The sequence below is a fragment of the Bipolaris zeicola genome (genome assembly GCF_000523435.1).
Source record: "Bipolaris zeicola 26-R-13 unplaced genomic scaffold scaffold_108, whole genome shotgun sequence".
NCBI lineage: Eukaryota > Fungi > Ascomycota > Dothideomycetes > Pleosporales > Pleosporaceae > Bipolaris > Bipolaris zeicola.
The window spans coordinates 50604-66973 of NW_006912157.1; the positions used below are offsets into that span (position 1 = coordinate 50604).

Sequence of the window (16370 nt, forward strand, 5' to 3'; positions counted from 1 at the left end):
CGACCCAGCGCCAGCAATGCACACTCATCTACTATCATCAATCCATGCCCTAATCACGTGGGCTTACCACTCCCTCTCCCACAATGGCTCGAGCGTCTTGCTCATGTACGGCCCATCCAGCCAGTACCCAAGCTTCGCGTAGTAACTGCGGACACCCACACCCGAGATGACGCTAATCTTCGTACTTCCATGCTCCTCCCTCGCTATCCGCTCCGCCTCCTCCATCAAAAGCGTGCCATAGCCCTGATGCTGGAACCTCTTTGGATCCCTCGCATGTATCGGCACCGCTGACCCATACACATGCAACTCGCGCACGAGCGACGACGGCTGGCCCGTCAGCTCCGGACGAAACGTATGTTCCTTTGAGCACTGTCGCAGACGCAGCAGCGCGATAAGGATATCCTGTTTGGGATCCTCATATGCGAGAAACGTTTCCCACCCACCGTTGGCCGTGTAGTCTCTGCGCACGAGTTCGACTTGGTCCGGACGAATCTTGTGCTTGACTTCGTTGATGCCGACTTCCCTCGTCCGCACATCGCGACATGAAGTACCAAAGTCTTTCATGCGGGCGAGTGCGAGTTCGCGCAGGTTACCGTTTTCAACGCCGGAAGTGACGAGCGGCATGGGGATGTCACGTTGCACACGGTAGATGCGAGTCCATGGAGGTACGAGAGCGAGGATGCGAGCGACGATGTCGATGAGGGCGTTGGGGGTGTAGTTCTTGTAGCGGCCTGTTCGCCATAACTCGTACAGTCCCGTACCACGGATGACGAGCGTAGGGTAGATTTTCAGTCCGTCGGTGCGGAAGTCCGGGTTGGAAAAGTACTCGACGAACTGGTCGAGGTCGCGCTCCATGCCTACGTTGGGGAGGTCGGGCATCATGTGCGATACGACTTTGAAGCCTGCGTCTTTGGCGAGGCAAAAGGTTTTTGCTACGGCGGCGACAGTGTGGCCTCTGTTTGTGTCGCGGGCTACGTCTTCATAGAGAGACTGTACGCCAATTTCTAGACGGGTGCATCCGTATCGTAGCATCGATGAGAGATGTTGGTCCAGACAGTAGTCTGGTCGTGTTTCGATGGTAATACCGACGCACTTGATATTGCTCATTTCACCGGCTGCAACGGCTTCATCCACGTCCTTGGTTTGGTACCCGGATAGAGCGTTGTGCAACTGTGATATGAACTCATCTCGATAGGACTCTGGCAAAGACATGAATGTACCACCCATAATGATGTACTCAACCTTGTCGACACTGTGGCCTAGGGACTTGATTTGATCCACACGACCACGAGCTTGCTCATACGGATCATACCGCGCTCGGATGGCACGCATAGACGTTGGCTCGTATCCCGTATACGATTGAGTTGAGTATTCAAAATCTGAGTCTGGGCCTCCTGGGCAGTATACACAAATGTTGCCAGTGTAGGAAATGTGCGGGCAGCGATGTGGCTTGCACATGACTGCCACTACTGCAATACCTGATGATGTACCTTTTTACCTAGTCAGTCCTTGCCTCTTCTCCAGATCTTCGGATTGTTTCATCTCAACATACGAATTGGCTTTGCAATGAGTTTTGGTAAAATGTATTTCTTGTAGTGTTCTGGCACCGCCGCAATAATCGCCGTAAGCGGAGGCTGACTCTTCAAATAATGCTTCTTTGCAATCTGACCGCGCAAGGCATTCAAGTTTAAGTCTTTCTTTGGTTTTGTTCCATCCGCCTGGGATTCGTAGTCTTGGATGAGCGCCGACGCAATATCTGCGCATGCCCGCATGTAGCGCTCATTCTCGGGTGGCAACTTTACATTCTTCGGCAGCCTCCTCTTGTTTTGTGTCTCTGTTACCGTCATTGTCGCCATGATGGGCAGATTTGTGCTGTCTGGGGCTCGCAGGATTGCGATGGCGAATCTTGAGGGTTGAGCCTCTCTATGTGGAGTCACGGGTGGGGTGAATTTCGGTAACTGCTAGGCTGTATTTGTACTAGCGACTTTCGCTTCCTGCGAGTGATGTTGTGCAGGTCACTCTCTCAATTCCAAGACCAACACCATTGTTTGAAATATTATCCATACCTAAAGGTGATGCTCAAGCGATGGAAGAGATATATTCACAAAACCCATAAGACATGAGAATGATAACAAGGCTTCATAAGAAAATGTGTCTATCATACAGACGATATCTAGAGCAAGAAAGACACGTCCTCGTCAGCATTTCTTGACAACATCGGATCATCTATTTACCATGCAAAACCCAACGCAATTCGCCTCACTAGCTTAGAGTCTCTGACCATTCGTAATGATGCCGCCATCTAGACCACTAGCATTACCGACAAGGTCAAGGCGGCATCGAGCTGCGAAGCTGATATATCTTGAATAAGTATCCTCTCCCATGTTCAAAAGTCAATAGTTATGGGGACGAATTCGTAAGAGATACTCCATGAAGAATATACTTAGTTACTATCTAGTCTGTACCCTGCTTCCAGTTACATTCATTGTATTAATTGTTACACTACAAGCGCAACGAACCAGAGTAGAGAGTATCATCCGAAAAAATGGATGAGGGGTATCAAAGCGATCTACCTACAAATGTACCACACCCCAGCGAACGTAACAATAACAGCCGCTGCCAACCAAGGCCTAAGCCACTCCAACTCTTGCAATAGCCCGATTACTTCTTTAGTCCAACTCAAGGTCTTTTCTTTCCCTCTTTTCCTTTGCAATCTACGCCTTAGACTTCAACCCCGCGACCTTCATAACAATGTTGAAAATTTTGACAAACACGTTGACGACGAGCCCAAGAGCAGCAGTCGGGACAAAAATCTGCAACCATTCGTACCACTTGACCGGTCGAACATCCGTCTCGATCCATCCTGCGCCTTTCAATGGCTCTCCACCGTCGACATTAGGTGTTTCGCCGTCGTCTGCGGGGAAACGGTTATTTTCGACAAAGTACTGTAAGAGGTCATCCTTTTCGCGCCAACGAAGGAGTAGCCAATCAGAGAATTCCTTTTCATCGTGGACTGGGATGTCGGCGATGGCATAGCGGCGCCAGTGCATGTTTACTGATTTTGGAGATCGACCTTGGAAGTAGGTACCACGGAGGGTGAAGATATCTTGACCGTATTGACCGACGCTGGTAAAGATTAGCTGTCGTATGAACTAGTAATAGAATGGAGATGAGCTTACGGGACGCCTTCATAGGCTACTGTGCAATCATACAGATATTCGACGGAACCCTTGAGCTCTTTCAAGCAAAATAACAAGCCCGTGCTTCTCGGTAACATTGCATGCCTCAAGTCGTCAATCTTGTTCTTTTCTGCCCATTTCCTACTCGATGTTCGACCGTTTACGCTGAGATTTGTGCCTTCGGGAAAGATGAGCAGCCACATAGGGTCAAGTTCCTGGGAACCGGACAGCGGGCCGCTATGGCTGGTGGTCAGCTTTTTCAGCCGATGCTGGAAACGTTCCTTGTCCGTCGACCACTTGCGCGAGAGGAAGATGAAGCCATATAGCCTCATACCCCAGCCTATGACGGGTATATATTTCAACGACTCTTTCAGGATAATGTAGAGATGGCCATGCATCGAAGCCGTGTAAGCTACCCACCAAAGGTAGACCCAGTCGGTGTAAATCTAGGGAGCGTTAGTAGCTGTTGGGGGGAAAGCGGGACGAGACGGGTAGACGGACTTGGTGGTTGGAAATAAGGACCAGTCGTTCGGGAAATTCGGACTCCAATCTGCCATCCTTTGTTTTTCTCAGTTGTCCCCTCATGCTCTTATCCCCACTGACTCGCATGGTAACGGGAGCCCACCAGTAGGTCATGGTAGTGACGACGATGCCAAAATGCTGCTTGGACATGGCCATCCATGCATAGAAGAGGTTCTTGCTGTATAGATACAAGGGACAGCCGAAATACTGCGTGATAGCGATGCTGGAACATAAAGTCAGCATCCCGTGGGGGCCTATCCGCCATGCGTGTATACTGACGCCACGATGCTCCCGGCGAAGTAGGCTGCGAACAGAAACATGCGCAGGGCCTGTGCAAAGGCGCCATGCTTGATGTCGCCCGCTGGATGCTTTGCTGGTTCGGGGTCTTGTGGACGGGCAGGTGTTTTGGTACGCTGTGCTTTTAGCTTTGCGATGACAGGTGGCTCGACGGGCATCTGCCGCTGTCTGAGGCCTTGGATCGACATGGTAAGGTTGGGAGGAAGCATATGCAGACAGCTGTCAGATAATTCTTTTGGCTCAGGGCAGGGCTGGTGCAGCGAATGTACATGGGTGTACCGAGTGGAAGTGGCCGGATCGCTCAGATGGGCGCGTGAATCGTGGTCTGAGCATGTGACGGCGAGTTGGGGCGTAACGAGGAATGGTGGACATCCAGGGATCGAGGTAGCGATTGCCTGGCAAAAGAAGGTGGAGAGAAGGAAGACGAAGCAGGGTAAGCAGGCGGCAGCTTGCAGCATGTACCCATGCTCATGGTGTCGTGGACGCGCAGCGCAGCAGGCTGATGCCGATCCACCTCAGTCCATCTGAGATGATGGCACCGGGCCAAAGATAGTACCCCACCTGTGCAGGGATTGCCCGAGCGCTGCGGGACGCTAGGCTCTCCTTCACTCGCATCCCATCCCACGTTGCCGACACGTTGTTTGCACGTGAAGGTGGAGATTAGCCCTGCTATCTCCGCATCACGACTCTGCTACTATCCATGTATCCATCTATGTACGTTCTGCGTGGTGGCTCTGTATTTACTGCTCGCCCCTCGCGGTCCAGCATCGTCATGACTGCTGCTCCTACAGTCGCCCTCGTCATCGCCCAGTCATATGGCATCCACCCGCCGGTTTAGCCTCTGCGCACCGCATCGCACACAACTACAGACGTAGCTATATTCTTACACACAGCGCCCCGAACATGCGCATATCCCAGAGATATCCACTGCCATGGCGGCTCCTTGGTTCGCCCGCACAGGCGCGCAGTTTCTCGTCGACACCCCGCCGTCGCGAGATCAAGCACATTTCCGAGCTGCCTCTGCGCACAAAGCCGTCGTACATACAATCACCCAACAACACACTCCTCAGCCTCCAATGGCCATCACCGCCACGAAATATACTCGTCACCAAGAAGAAGCGCACGCCCAACATCACCGAGTCCGTCATTGAATTCACGTCGCATATCCGCTCCACCTACCCCGCCATAAACGTCATCTTTGACCCAGAAACAGCAGAAGAGTTGCATGAAAAACTTTCGTTTCCCATCTATACATACAAGAGAAGCAATGGCGTACCGCAGCAGCTTTCGGATAAAACCGATCTGGTCTGCACTCTAGGCGGAGACGGAACACTGCTGAGAGCCAGCAGTCTCTTCAGCCATTCCGAAAATGTGCCTCCTGTCCTGAGCTTCGCCATGGGCACAATCGGTTTTCTGGGCGAATTTAAATTCAAAGAGTACAAGCGCGCATTTCGAGAGGTATACATGAGCGGTGCGCCAGACACGTACGCAACATTATCTGATTCCTTAGGCAAAAGCCCACCACGCTTGCCTTCTTCGCCCGATGACCCACTAGACAAGCCATTGAGCTACGCCGATATACGCGGCAAGGCAATGGGAACCAACAGAACAGCGCGCATTCTCCTTCGTAACAGGCTCAAAGTCGGTGTTTTCGGGCCCGACGGGAAGAGAATCGGGAGCACAGACGATGAGGGCGATACCTACGCGTTGAACGAAGTCACGCTGCACCGCGGCGGAAGTCCACATCTCAAGGTTATCGATGTATACATCAACAATCGGTTTCTGACAGAAGCTGTTGCGGATGGTATGATTATCAGCTCGCCTACAGGCTCAACCGCATACTCGCTTTCCTCTGGCGGAAGCATCGTACACCCTCTCGTCCCATCAATCTGTCTCACTCCCATCTGCCCTCGCTCCCTCTCTTTCAGACCCCTAGTCCTACCCGCCGAAACGCCCATTACACTGCGTCTCGGCGCCAAGAATCGCGGCCGAGAAGTCGAAGTTAGTATCGACGGCAGCACCATCACTGAAAAACTGGGTACAGGAATGGAAGTCCGCATAAGCGGGGAGGAAGTCAAGCGCGATGCTAGAGGCTGGGAGGGCGGCGTACCCAGCATTGTTAGAGGCACTACGGGCAAGGAAGATATGGCAGAGGATCATTGGGTAGGCGGTCTGAATGCGTTGTTGAAATTCAATTATCCATTTGGCGATCAGGATTCTTGAGTCCATCACCATCTAATACATTTGGTGTCGAAGGGAGCTTAGAAAGCTAGATACACCAATCAGTCAAAATAGCCAAAAAAAAAATGTACATACCCACCCTACTCCACCACCCGCGTATACCTCGTCGAACTTGTATAATCCTTCTGCGGCCCCTTGACTTCGTACTCGACCTCCCACCATACCTCCCCCTCCTCCCCTCCCTCTACCGTCATATTCCTCGCAAAAGCCCAAGTCGCAGCATACAAATCCCTCCCACAAAGATGCGTCTCCCTATTCTTCGCTCTAACCGCTTCCTCTTCCTCGCCCGCTTGCAGTTCCCCCATCTCAACAAACAACCCCCCAATCCCCTGCCCATCACTTCCAACACCGCCCTCCTGCCTCGCCTCACGCATCTTGTCGTCATCGAAAAAGCGTACAGCGATGAACTCTGTGTCTGCCGGCTCAGCACCAGGACACAATTGATACACGTATTTTCTGCGCGCGGTAAAACTGAGACCGGTGGTTGTGCTGAATATGCCTTCTTCGGCGTAGAGCAGGGTTGGTAGCGGGATAGAAGATGAGTGGGGCATGGGGGTGAATGTCGCGGTGCCGGTGACGGTACCGGAAGGGTGGCTGGGGAGCTTGGAGGTGAGGTTGCGGGTGAAGTTCCAGGTCGAGGTGGTGGCGAGGTTGGTGAAGATGGATCTAGGGCTGGAGAGTCGGGATCTAGGAGCTGGGTCTTGAGGTGTTGGGTTTGTGGGTTCGGAGGGTAATGGTCGGGTTTCGCGGATTGGAAGGGTCGCTATTGGTTGTGTGGGGAGAGAGGCTTTTGGGTCTTGGCTGGAGAGTAGCATGGCGTTGACGCTTTGAAGTGTTGCTCGACTTGGATTCAAGGCTGCGTTGCTCGTGGTGATCCAGCTTAGTCTCTGCTTGATGAACGATTTATCCATGTTCTTGGCTTCTTTCGCTTTTCCTGTATCGATTGCTCCGCTTTCGTCTGTGTAAAGACATAATATCGCTAGGGCAGCTCCAACGGAGAGATCTTTGCCTGTGGGACAGCATAATAGTATTTTGCTTTGTGTTTCGGGAGTTTGGAGAGAAGAGAAGAATGGAACAAGCTGAGGAAGCTGAGTGCGAAGGTCGCGTGACCCCAGCTTGCCGTTCTGACATTTCAGATGAAGGTAGTGTCTTACTCCCGCATCTTTGAGTGTAGTAGATGCAAATGGCTCTGGTGTGCAGCTGACTACAGTTTCAAAACCTGCCAATTGTATGTTTTCGCTGGATGAGATATATAGCTGTGATGTAGGCTTGATTAAGCTTGCAGCTGCGCCACTGCCCTTTTGTTCCTTGATGAGCTTTGCAATGATCTCTGGAGCATCCCCTTCATTCATTCTCATCAGCATATCCCTGTTTTCCCAGAAAAGTGGCGGCGTAAGTCCGTGTGACCACGCCTCGTGGTCGTCTGCAGCACCCTGGATATATCCGCTTTCTGATGCCTCGGCGCCATGGACACGCCATGACGCTGTGCAGAGGACTATGGGATGGAAATCCGAAAAAGAAGGAGCTGAATCCGGAAGAGAAGATTTCTGTGTTATCCATATGGGGCGGAGTGGCTTTTTCAGCTTACTACGGAGAAGTGGGATGTTGGGTTTGCAGATGTCCTTTCGTTCTATCAGCTACAACATCCCAGCATTTCAGCAGCCTAAGAAAACATACCAAAAATTGTTGTACAAACCCATCAATTCTCTTCTCCATCTGCGCATGCTCGCTCTCCCCCACAGCTTGCGGTGGTGTAAAAAGCTTCGTCTCTTCTTTTGCCTTCTCCACACCAAACACCGCCCGATTCATCACGCAACACCACGTTGGGATAGTCTTGCTCAATGCATCCGGCATACTCTTTCCCCTCCTCGTACTATCCACTACAACTGCACCGCCCCATTTCTCTACCACATCGAGCAATTGTAAATTCAGCCTTCGCAGACTGAAACTCCATTCGCCCATGTGACCGTCTGTGCTTTTAAAGTAGACGGATCCGGACTTCAAAGATGGCGGAATGTACCAACTACCACAGCGCTCATTGGCTACCAAGGGAAGCTCATAGGCTGATGCAACAGATTCGACAAAAGCACTGTCGGATATGATTGAAGCGAGCCGGTTGTGTGTTGAGAGCGTTGAACGGCGTAACAATGAGAGGGTGCTTGATAAGTTTGGTGTGTTGGAGAGATGCGGAAATATAATATCCGCTTCAGTTAATGGCTTGGACATTGCTTGCCTGATCTACTATCTTTTCGATTGCTAACGTTCAGTTTGGTCAATCGAGATGATTCAATATTCTTTACCCCGCATTGTGTTGAGTTTTGTAAGGAAAAGGGCTTTCTCAATCAGACGGCCAGCATCTTATTGAATCAGGTTTGGTAAATCCATATGACAAAATTCTTCATTTCGGGCGTGAGGGTAACAGTCGTGCGTGGGATGCTTGAGCCGATGAAGGAGACTGGATCAAATGTGAGAGGCTAGGCCATTTGGGGGCTAGTGTATATAATCCGCATTCGGACGCGAAGTCTGGTCACAGTGGGTTTGCCAGATAGCATTCGTTCGAAGAATATCTAGAGAAACAATGCACCTGACATCCTGTCAAATTTGTGGGAATTATTCTATAGAATTCACTCGTCTTTGGAGTTGTTCAAGCTATACCGTCGTCCCACGAGCTCTGAAACCACGATATAGCTCGTCGGCGTACTCGCTGAGAAAAACAGCGCATCGAGAGCTAACAATGAATCCGAAGTAAGTTTTTATGAATCTCACTTGATAATATCGGGACTGGACGCGAATGAACCAAAAGAGGAAGGACAGGAGACAATAAAACTATAACCGTGGTGTCTTCATTGGGTTGCGGTGATGTGATTCGTCACAAAAGTATGGTAGCATCAATCTAAGTTGGACATGGACACGAGAATACTGCTGACCTGCGAGTGTGGTGTTATGCCGGCTCGCTTCAGATGCCAAAAGCACAAACGGCAGATCGAGAGAAGGACAATGTGAACGATGTCGGCAGCGACGGAGTCTTCGCCCGACCCTTCACGCGTGGTCGCTATCAATCATCCGAGAGTCTCGAAAAGGTACGGAAGTCTACATAAGCTTAAGGATTCGGCCGAGTGCAAGGCTTGCGGGGCCAGAATGCGGAGCTTGAGTGAACCAAGAGCCTTTCGATATTGCCGCTAGCACCAGATGGGACTAAACGTGGTGCAGGGCGGCAGCTGTCTCCTATTACCCGACATCCGGGAGTTTCCAAACATCTCGCCCACTCACATGTCGCCTTTGCAAGATTGCTGTCATCACCCTATACGACCAAGGCTCCTATGGTTGGTTGCGACACTTTGCAACGCGTCGCAGTCCACGTATGATACAAACACCGCAACATATACTACGGCACCCCGGTAATACTAGCACATTGTCTTCCAGTCCAAGTCAATCTGAGGGAGATGCCCCATTTCCCGTTGACTATCCGCAACTCTCCCGAGCCTCACTGCCTTGATCTAGGGAAATGCTGAACCGTGGCGCAGACAAGTTACAATCAATCTCGCAACATCAAGCGCGAGCCATTCGTTTGCTCCAAGCTACGACGCCCCGTTCGTGCATGGACTTAATTCCTCTTTGCACATGGCACCCACCCTTGCATGGAACAACTGCCATAGTTCGCCTTCCAGAATTATGTACAATGTGCCGTGTGTCAGGATAAATGAAATCCTCAGCAGTGTCCAAGATCTACCTTCATCAAATTGGGCTGTCATGTGCACGGCAGAATGTTTCGAGAAGGCGGTTCAGCCAAAACATCCCGGGCCGAATACATACGCTTACTTCTAGTACGCCAAACAACGCGCTCATTCTATCAACACCTGATACATCTATGCCATGGGGCCATATAGCTTCAACATGCTGTATGCAGGCCCATCACTGCTGCGTCATACGGCGGCTCGGAGTCGTGTACCCGCATTATCCAAATACAAATCTACATGTACCCACAAATGAGGCTAACTACACAATGCCCTGGTGCTTCAGTTTGTAGTGGTCAAGCCAGCATTGTGGAACGGTAGACGTGATCGATCGAGGCCATCTTGTTACTTGATCTGCTCGAACATCGCCATCACTCTCATAGCCGATTCGTCGGGGTATTCATAGATGAGGCTGAGAGACTAACGTCGAGACCGCGGGGTAGTAGAGGCTCGGGAAGCCAACATCCCCGCAGTTCTAAAGTCTCTCGTAAGACATTCATCTATTGACCCTGCTAGTCATATATGCCAATCAAGGACGCATACACAGAGACAAATTAGGCACCATTTGCGCTTCAAATCCTACTTTGGAGAAGATACCTTGAGAAATATTCCGACACTGTCTCATCGACGAAATATGAGATGGCAAGGCATCGTCGCTCCAACGCGGTCCAGCTTATCAAAGGGTACCCAAGTGTAAAACCTCGAACCCACTGCAAGAACCGTACTGTTGCCTCCTCCTACTAAAGTGGCACTTTACTACAGATAAACTTGGTATAGTATCATTCCCCACATGATATATGTTCATCTAAATCTTATTTCTCGAGGGCTGATCGCCCAAACCTGACAACTGCCCCTTGTCAATCACCCTCGGGCCTGCTTTCCGATGGACAAGTATCCCAATTCTCAGCTGCCAGTACATGAGTTGTATAAGAAGGAGGCTCGTCACTCGAATGTTTCAGCATCCAAACTACCATACGCTCTCTTGCATTCGCACGTTCTCTTACAGCCACTACCATGAAAGGTCTTCTCTCCGCAACGGTGGCTTCGGCCATCTCTGGCGCTCTTGCGTTTCCTTCTCCTGCTGAGCGCCGCGACATCGCTGCCCGCCAGGCCGCAGTATGCTCTTCTCCTGTCACGCTATCTGGAAACCCGTTCTCCAATCGCTCCCTCGCTGTCAATAGTTTCTATGCTGCCGAGGTCAAAGAAGCTGTTACAAAAATCACCGACTCGACACTTGCAGCAAAAGCGGCCAAGGTCGCTAATATTGGAAGCTTTTTCTGGATGTAAGGCGCTGAAAGCTCGGGCTGTATGGTTTTCTAGTGAAAAGGATGCTGACATGCAATTCAGTGATACGCGTGACAAGATCAAGATGCTCGACGACATCATCAAGGACACCCCCTGCACCCAGATTCGCGGACTCATCATTTACGATCTGCCTGGTCGCGACTGCGCCGCCAAAGCATCTAACGGCGAACTTGCCGTTGGCGAAATCAACATTTACAAGACGCAGTACATTGATCGTGAGTACTAACCATCGTCTTATCTTATGTAGATCTCGCCACTAACCCGGAACTCCATCATAGCCATTGTTACAATCATCAAGAAGTACCCAAACATCGCCTTCGCTCTGATTATCGAGCCCGACTCTTTGCCCAACTTGGTCACCAACAGCAACTTGGCGACATGCCAGGCCTCTGCTGCCGGATACCGCGAGGGAGTTGCGTATGCGCTTAAGCAGCTGAATCTCCCCAATGTAGCCATGTACATAGATGCTGGTCACGGAGGTTGGCTTGGCTGGGACGCCAATATCAGTACGTACTCTCCTTTACCTGTCATTGAATCGTACATGGAGAAAAAATAGAAAAGCTAATCTGAGCAGAACCGGGCGCCAAGGAGCTTGCGACGGTCTACAAAAATGCTGGCAGCCCCAAGGCAGTCCGCGGTATCGCGACCAACATTGCCGGCTGGAACTCGCTGGACCAAGAGCCTGGAGAATTTGCTGGTTCCTCCGACGGCCAGTACAACAAGGCACAAAACGAGAAGAAGTACGTCCAGCTCATATCGCCCGAACTTGTCGCCGCAGGCATGCCCGGCCAGGCCATTGTCGACACAGGCCGCAATGGCGTCACGGGTATCCGCAAGGAATGGGGCGACTGGTGCAATGTCAACGGTGCTGGATTCGGTCGCCCCCCCACGGCTGACACGGGATCTCCACTCATCGATGCCTGCGTGTGGGGCAAGCCCGGCGGTGAGAGCGACGGTACCAGCGATACCTCCGCGAAGCGCTACGATTCATTCTGCGGTAAGGACGATGCCTACAAGCCCAGCCCCGAGGCTGGATCCTGGAACCAGGCCTACTTTGAGATGCTTGTCAAGAACGCCAACCCGCCTCTGTAGAGTGATGGTGCGCTTGCTGAACATGTTCAGCTCTATGGGAACGGTAGAGTAGGGTGTGAGGTCAACTTTCTTTGTACATAGATAGGTTGTGAGGAGGGGGGTTAAGGCGAGATTCATTATTTTCAGGGCAAAGCAACAATAGAACAGTGTCTCTCGTTTTTTTTTCCAAATTGCTACTAAGACATAATTGTCATCCATACCTAGTCACTTACCTTTCTAGACACTTTTCATTCGACACTTCTCCCGTTCTCAACTTACAGTATGCACCGAAAGCAACCGGAAAATCTTTTCACACCTCTTCGACAACAACACATGTATTTTCTCGGCTCTTTGTGGATTAAATTAAATAAGTCGGATAGAATCTTGCCACTAATACAAATAATTATACTGCTTAATAAAAACCAGCGCTACACGGGTTTTTTTAGAGGTAGCAGAGATGAAGCAATACACCATGCTATACTCATTAGAAATTCTAAATATCATAGCCACGCATAACATTGTTTTTCATGCTATCAAGTTACACCTCAGCTCAATGTTAATATATCTCCTATCCGAATACCTTAGTTGTGTCAAGAGTGGTAGCACGTGACAATTACTTTCGTATCGCGTACCACGTACTACGTTTCTAACCCTTCCTAGATACAACCCCCTTATTTTTTTTTGAGTCCAGAATGTTGCAATACCTTCAAAGGCAAAAAAGAAAGCAGGCAGAATTGCAAGGAGGTTTTTCTTCAATAACTCGAGTATTAAAAACCCCCGTCTTCGCTGTGAGGTCTCAGAAACGTTGCCAAGCAATTGTTGTGGGGGTTTTTTTTTACTTCAAGGAAAGAGGTATTAAATTTGTCTTGGAGGAATCAAGCTAGGTGGTCTTTTTATTCTTTCTTTCTCAGTAATTTCCCTTTCTTGGAAAAAAAAAACCGAGGAAAGAGGAATCGATGTGTGGGCACCTGGTTGATCTACAAAAATACCCCACGACTCCACACAGCCCCCACCCCCACCATCAACAACCTACCGAAATCGATGACGTTCTAGAAACGTCAGTATATCGTATGTGCAATCGTCTTCGCTACACTCTAGACTCAATACTCTCATGTTTCCAAAAAATCGAAAAACAATATAATTTTGTAAGACGTAATAGGTAAATAATGCTTGGAATTTTGTTTTACTACGTAGATGTGTGATAACACGAGGAATGATAAAAACAAAATCCAAGCAAGATGGTCAAAACATTTGACAAAAATACATCAAAGAACGAACCCCTATCATCTATTCCATTGAAACGCCAAAAAAGCTACAATATAACAGCAAAAAAAGGTGGCCCTAGATTTCCTACTGGTAATCACAAAAAAAGAGTGTGTGGTATAATTTTCCCTATCCATTGAAAAGAAAACGCCCCTATCCGCGCCGAAGTCCCAGGAAAGAAACCCTCCAAAATCCATCCATCCGCATATACATGGATGTGTGTGTGTATAATCCCTCCCAAAAACTCCGCTCATGCCATTTCATAAAGCCGTTAAAAAAAGGTGTGGAATCTCTCTTCTCAAGACGCCAAAATCAAAAAAGGGGGGAGGAACGCCTTCGCTTAAAACCCACAAGGAATATCACAGTCTAATTCAAGTGGGGGAGGGAACCAAAGTCTAATAAAAAGCCAGACTTTTGGAGCCAGAACAATCCAAACGGGGGCAATGCGTGTGTCGGACAGCGGCAGGGTTGGTTAATGCCATTCGAATATTTCCCAAATCTTGCCTCGCCTTTCGCTGTGATCTAAGCTTGTCAAAGTGTCTCCGTCTAGAGAATTTTGCCGGCTAAGAGACTGGGCCAACTCATGTCTAAGATGAGCCAAAGAATACTCATCGGAGTCGTCCTAGGACATCCGCCTCCTCCTGAAGGGTTCCTCGGTTTCAACGTCTTCTTTTTCTTCGTTGACTTGGAGCGTCAGCCATGCAGCGACTAGAGCGCAGATGCCTCCAAAGCGCAGCACCCAGGCTACACTGGTGTCGCCAGCTGTGCCTCTGGGCTTTTGTAGGATTCTGAACAAGACGGCGCTGATCAACGTGGCAATGACTTGCGGTGCTGCGATTGCGACATTGTGGATTCCGAGTACGACACCAGCCGAATCTGCACCTGAACCTTCATCTTCGCCCTCTGCAATAAGTTGCGCTTCACGGTCACGAGGCTTGATAATGCCACGGCGAATGGCGTCTCGCTTTGAGATTTCGGAAGAGATGATAGCGAATGGCGCCCAGTTTGTGATACACCAAGGAATACCAATAGCGCCGACAAGAACTGTAGCGCCCCAGGCACTGCGGACAAAAAAGGTCAAGGCCATTAGCACGGCGAACAGAATGTGCGAGATGAGCCATGCGCGACGAAGGGTTAGCGATTTGATCTGCAGCACGTCCATTGAATTGGAGAGCCTGTCCATAAAGGTCTTTGAAGATCCTTTGGGCTGGTGGTTGAGTGCAAAGTAGCTGGAGCCGTTCATAGAATGCGGGGTGGATGGCGTCATGGGGGTCGCGGGAGTAACGGGGCGCTCGGGCTCTGGAGCTTGGAATGTTGGCGGAATAACAAAAGGCAAGATAACAGAGGCGATGAATGTAGTGATGGCGAAAATCAACAAAGCTCTTGTGCCAATTCTGGTTCCATCTTCAAGGATACCGTCGATCTGGCGATCTGGGAGATGTGGGTCCTCCTCAAAAAATGGGTCGGCGTAGATCTCGCCAACGTAGGTGGTGATGTAGAAGAGAAAAGGAAACCATCCGATCCAAGCAAAGAACTGCACCATGCAGACTTTCTTGATCTGAGGGGGCAGTTTCCTGACTGAGCGTGCAAGGCCTTTGAAAAAAGCAATAACACCATCTTGCTGGTTGGCGGGAGCGGTATCGAACTGTGGGTCACGTTCGGCGCATGCGGAGCAACTGACGCCGACAGTGAGAGCCATGACAAAGGATGCAATGGCGCAAAGGACCTTGAACTGGGTGTTACCGAGCCATGGGAGATAGTCTGGCAAGTTGATGTAGCCGGCAAGGTAGCCCAAGATGTTGCCAATACCCGCCGACCTCATCAGCCATGCATTGGCAGATTCTTGCTGGTGCGTGGGTGCAACATCGACAATATATGCTCGCACGCCGGCTTGGATGACGTTGATAGCAAAATCCAGCACATATACGAAGAAGACGGCGAAAAGCATGATACTTGTCTTGACAAAGGTGGACTCTGGGTCTGCTCCAAAGATGCCCAAGAAACCGCCCATGATCTCTTTAGCCCAAGCGAGAACCATGAGCGACAAGATGGTTGCGGCAGCACCGCCGACAATGAAAGGTCTCCGCTTTCCCCATCGCAAACGGCAATTGTCGCTCTTGAGACCGACGTAGGGCTGGACGAGTACACCAGAGAGAGGACCAGCAATCCAGACGAGGGCAAGCATCGACTTGCTCAGACCGAGCGACAGAAGATAGGGCTGTTGACAACGTTAGCCGCAGCCTCGCCACCGCGGAAAACACAAGTGGCAGGACGCCGATCTGGACGCAGGGTCCATAGCGTGCCAGTGAATTTTTTTTGAAGGAGGCAGGTGGAAAAAGCACTTACCGAGCCATTTGAAGTTTCTACAGACCAACCAATTTGCAAGCCGAGGCCGCCGAAAGTGAGTAGGAAGAGGAACCAGCTTGATTTTGTCTCCTCGACTTGTGATTCACCCAACCAGCTGTCGTCTTCGCTGTTGGGCGACATGGCCTCCTTAAGGAGAGGGTCGACTTCGGAAGACATGCGGGGCGGATGGTCTGCGTGGTGAATGAATTCTATCTCAGCGTCTCCGTCAGTGTCGGGGCGGCCGCCCAGGGGAGAGTCGCGGGCAAAAGAGACGAGTTTGGGTCGTGGTTTGGGACGAGGAGAGGAAGTGTCGAGTCTAGATAGAGGCGGGGAAAGGGGCCCTGGGGCCGAGTCATCTCGGCCACGAGACAGAGGCGTCGAAGACATGATGTGGCAGTGGACGTGGGGACAA

General features: G+C 50.5%; 6 protein-coding genes across 6 annotated transcripts; 2 read left to right on the top strand and 4 right to left on the bottom strand.

Annotated features, from left to right (window-relative positions):
* Window positions 1-63: 63 nt before the first annotated feature.
* COCCADRAFT_99909 (uncharacterized protein) lies at window positions 64-1856 on the bottom strand (the record flags this gene model as incomplete). The annotated part of the gene is made up of 2 exons (XM_007715528.1): window positions 64-1490; window positions 1553-1856. 2 exons carry the CDS (start codon window positions 1854-1856, stop codon window positions 64-66), a joined length of 1731 nt encoding a protein of 576 aa, XP_007713718.1.
* Window positions 1857-2714: 858 nt separating this feature from the next.
* COCCADRAFT_99883 (uncharacterized protein) lies at window positions 2715-4186 on the bottom strand (the record flags this gene model as incomplete). The annotated part of the gene is made up of 4 exons (XM_007715529.1): window positions 2715-3126; window positions 3180-3625; window positions 3681-3924; window positions 3981-4186. The coding sequence occupies 4 exons, from the start codon at window positions 4184-4186 to the stop codon at window positions 2715-2717; spliced, it is 1308 nt and encodes a 435-aa protein (XP_007713719.1).
* Window positions 4187-4901: 715 nt separating this feature from the next.
* Window positions 4902-6221, top strand: COCCADRAFT_99845 (uncharacterized protein; the record flags this gene model as incomplete). The annotated part of the gene is made up of 1 exon (XM_007715530.1): window positions 4902-6221. The coding sequence occupies one exon, from the start codon at window positions 4902-4904 to the stop codon at window positions 6219-6221; it is 1320 nt and encodes a 439-aa protein (XP_007713720.1).
* A 98-nt stretch (window positions 6222-6319) lies between these two features.
* Window positions 6320-8465, bottom strand: COCCADRAFT_6227 (uncharacterized protein; the record flags this gene model as incomplete). The annotated part of the gene is made up of 2 exons (XM_007715508.1): window positions 6320-7861; window positions 7917-8465. 2 exons carry the CDS (start codon window positions 8463-8465, stop codon window positions 6320-6322), a joined length of 2091 nt encoding a protein of 696 aa, XP_007713698.1.
* Window positions 8466-10987: 2522 nt separating this feature from the next.
* Window positions 10988-12370, top strand: COCCADRAFT_6228 (glycoside hydrolase family 6 protein; the record flags this gene model as incomplete). The annotated part of the gene is made up of 4 exons (XM_007715509.1): window positions 10988-11256; window positions 11321-11493; window positions 11557-11784; window positions 11853-12370. The coding sequence occupies 4 exons, from the start codon at window positions 10988-10990 to the stop codon at window positions 12368-12370; spliced, it is 1188 nt and encodes a 395-aa protein (XP_007713699.1).
* Window positions 12371-14234: 1864 nt separating this feature from the next.
* On the bottom strand, window positions 14235-16345 carry COCCADRAFT_6229 (uncharacterized protein; the record flags this gene model as incomplete). The annotated part of the gene is made up of 2 exons (XM_007715510.1): window positions 14235-15830; window positions 15959-16345. 2 exons carry the CDS (start codon window positions 16343-16345, stop codon window positions 14235-14237), a joined length of 1983 nt encoding a protein of 660 aa, XP_007713700.1.
* Between the last annotated feature and the right edge of the window lie 25 nt (window positions 16346-16370).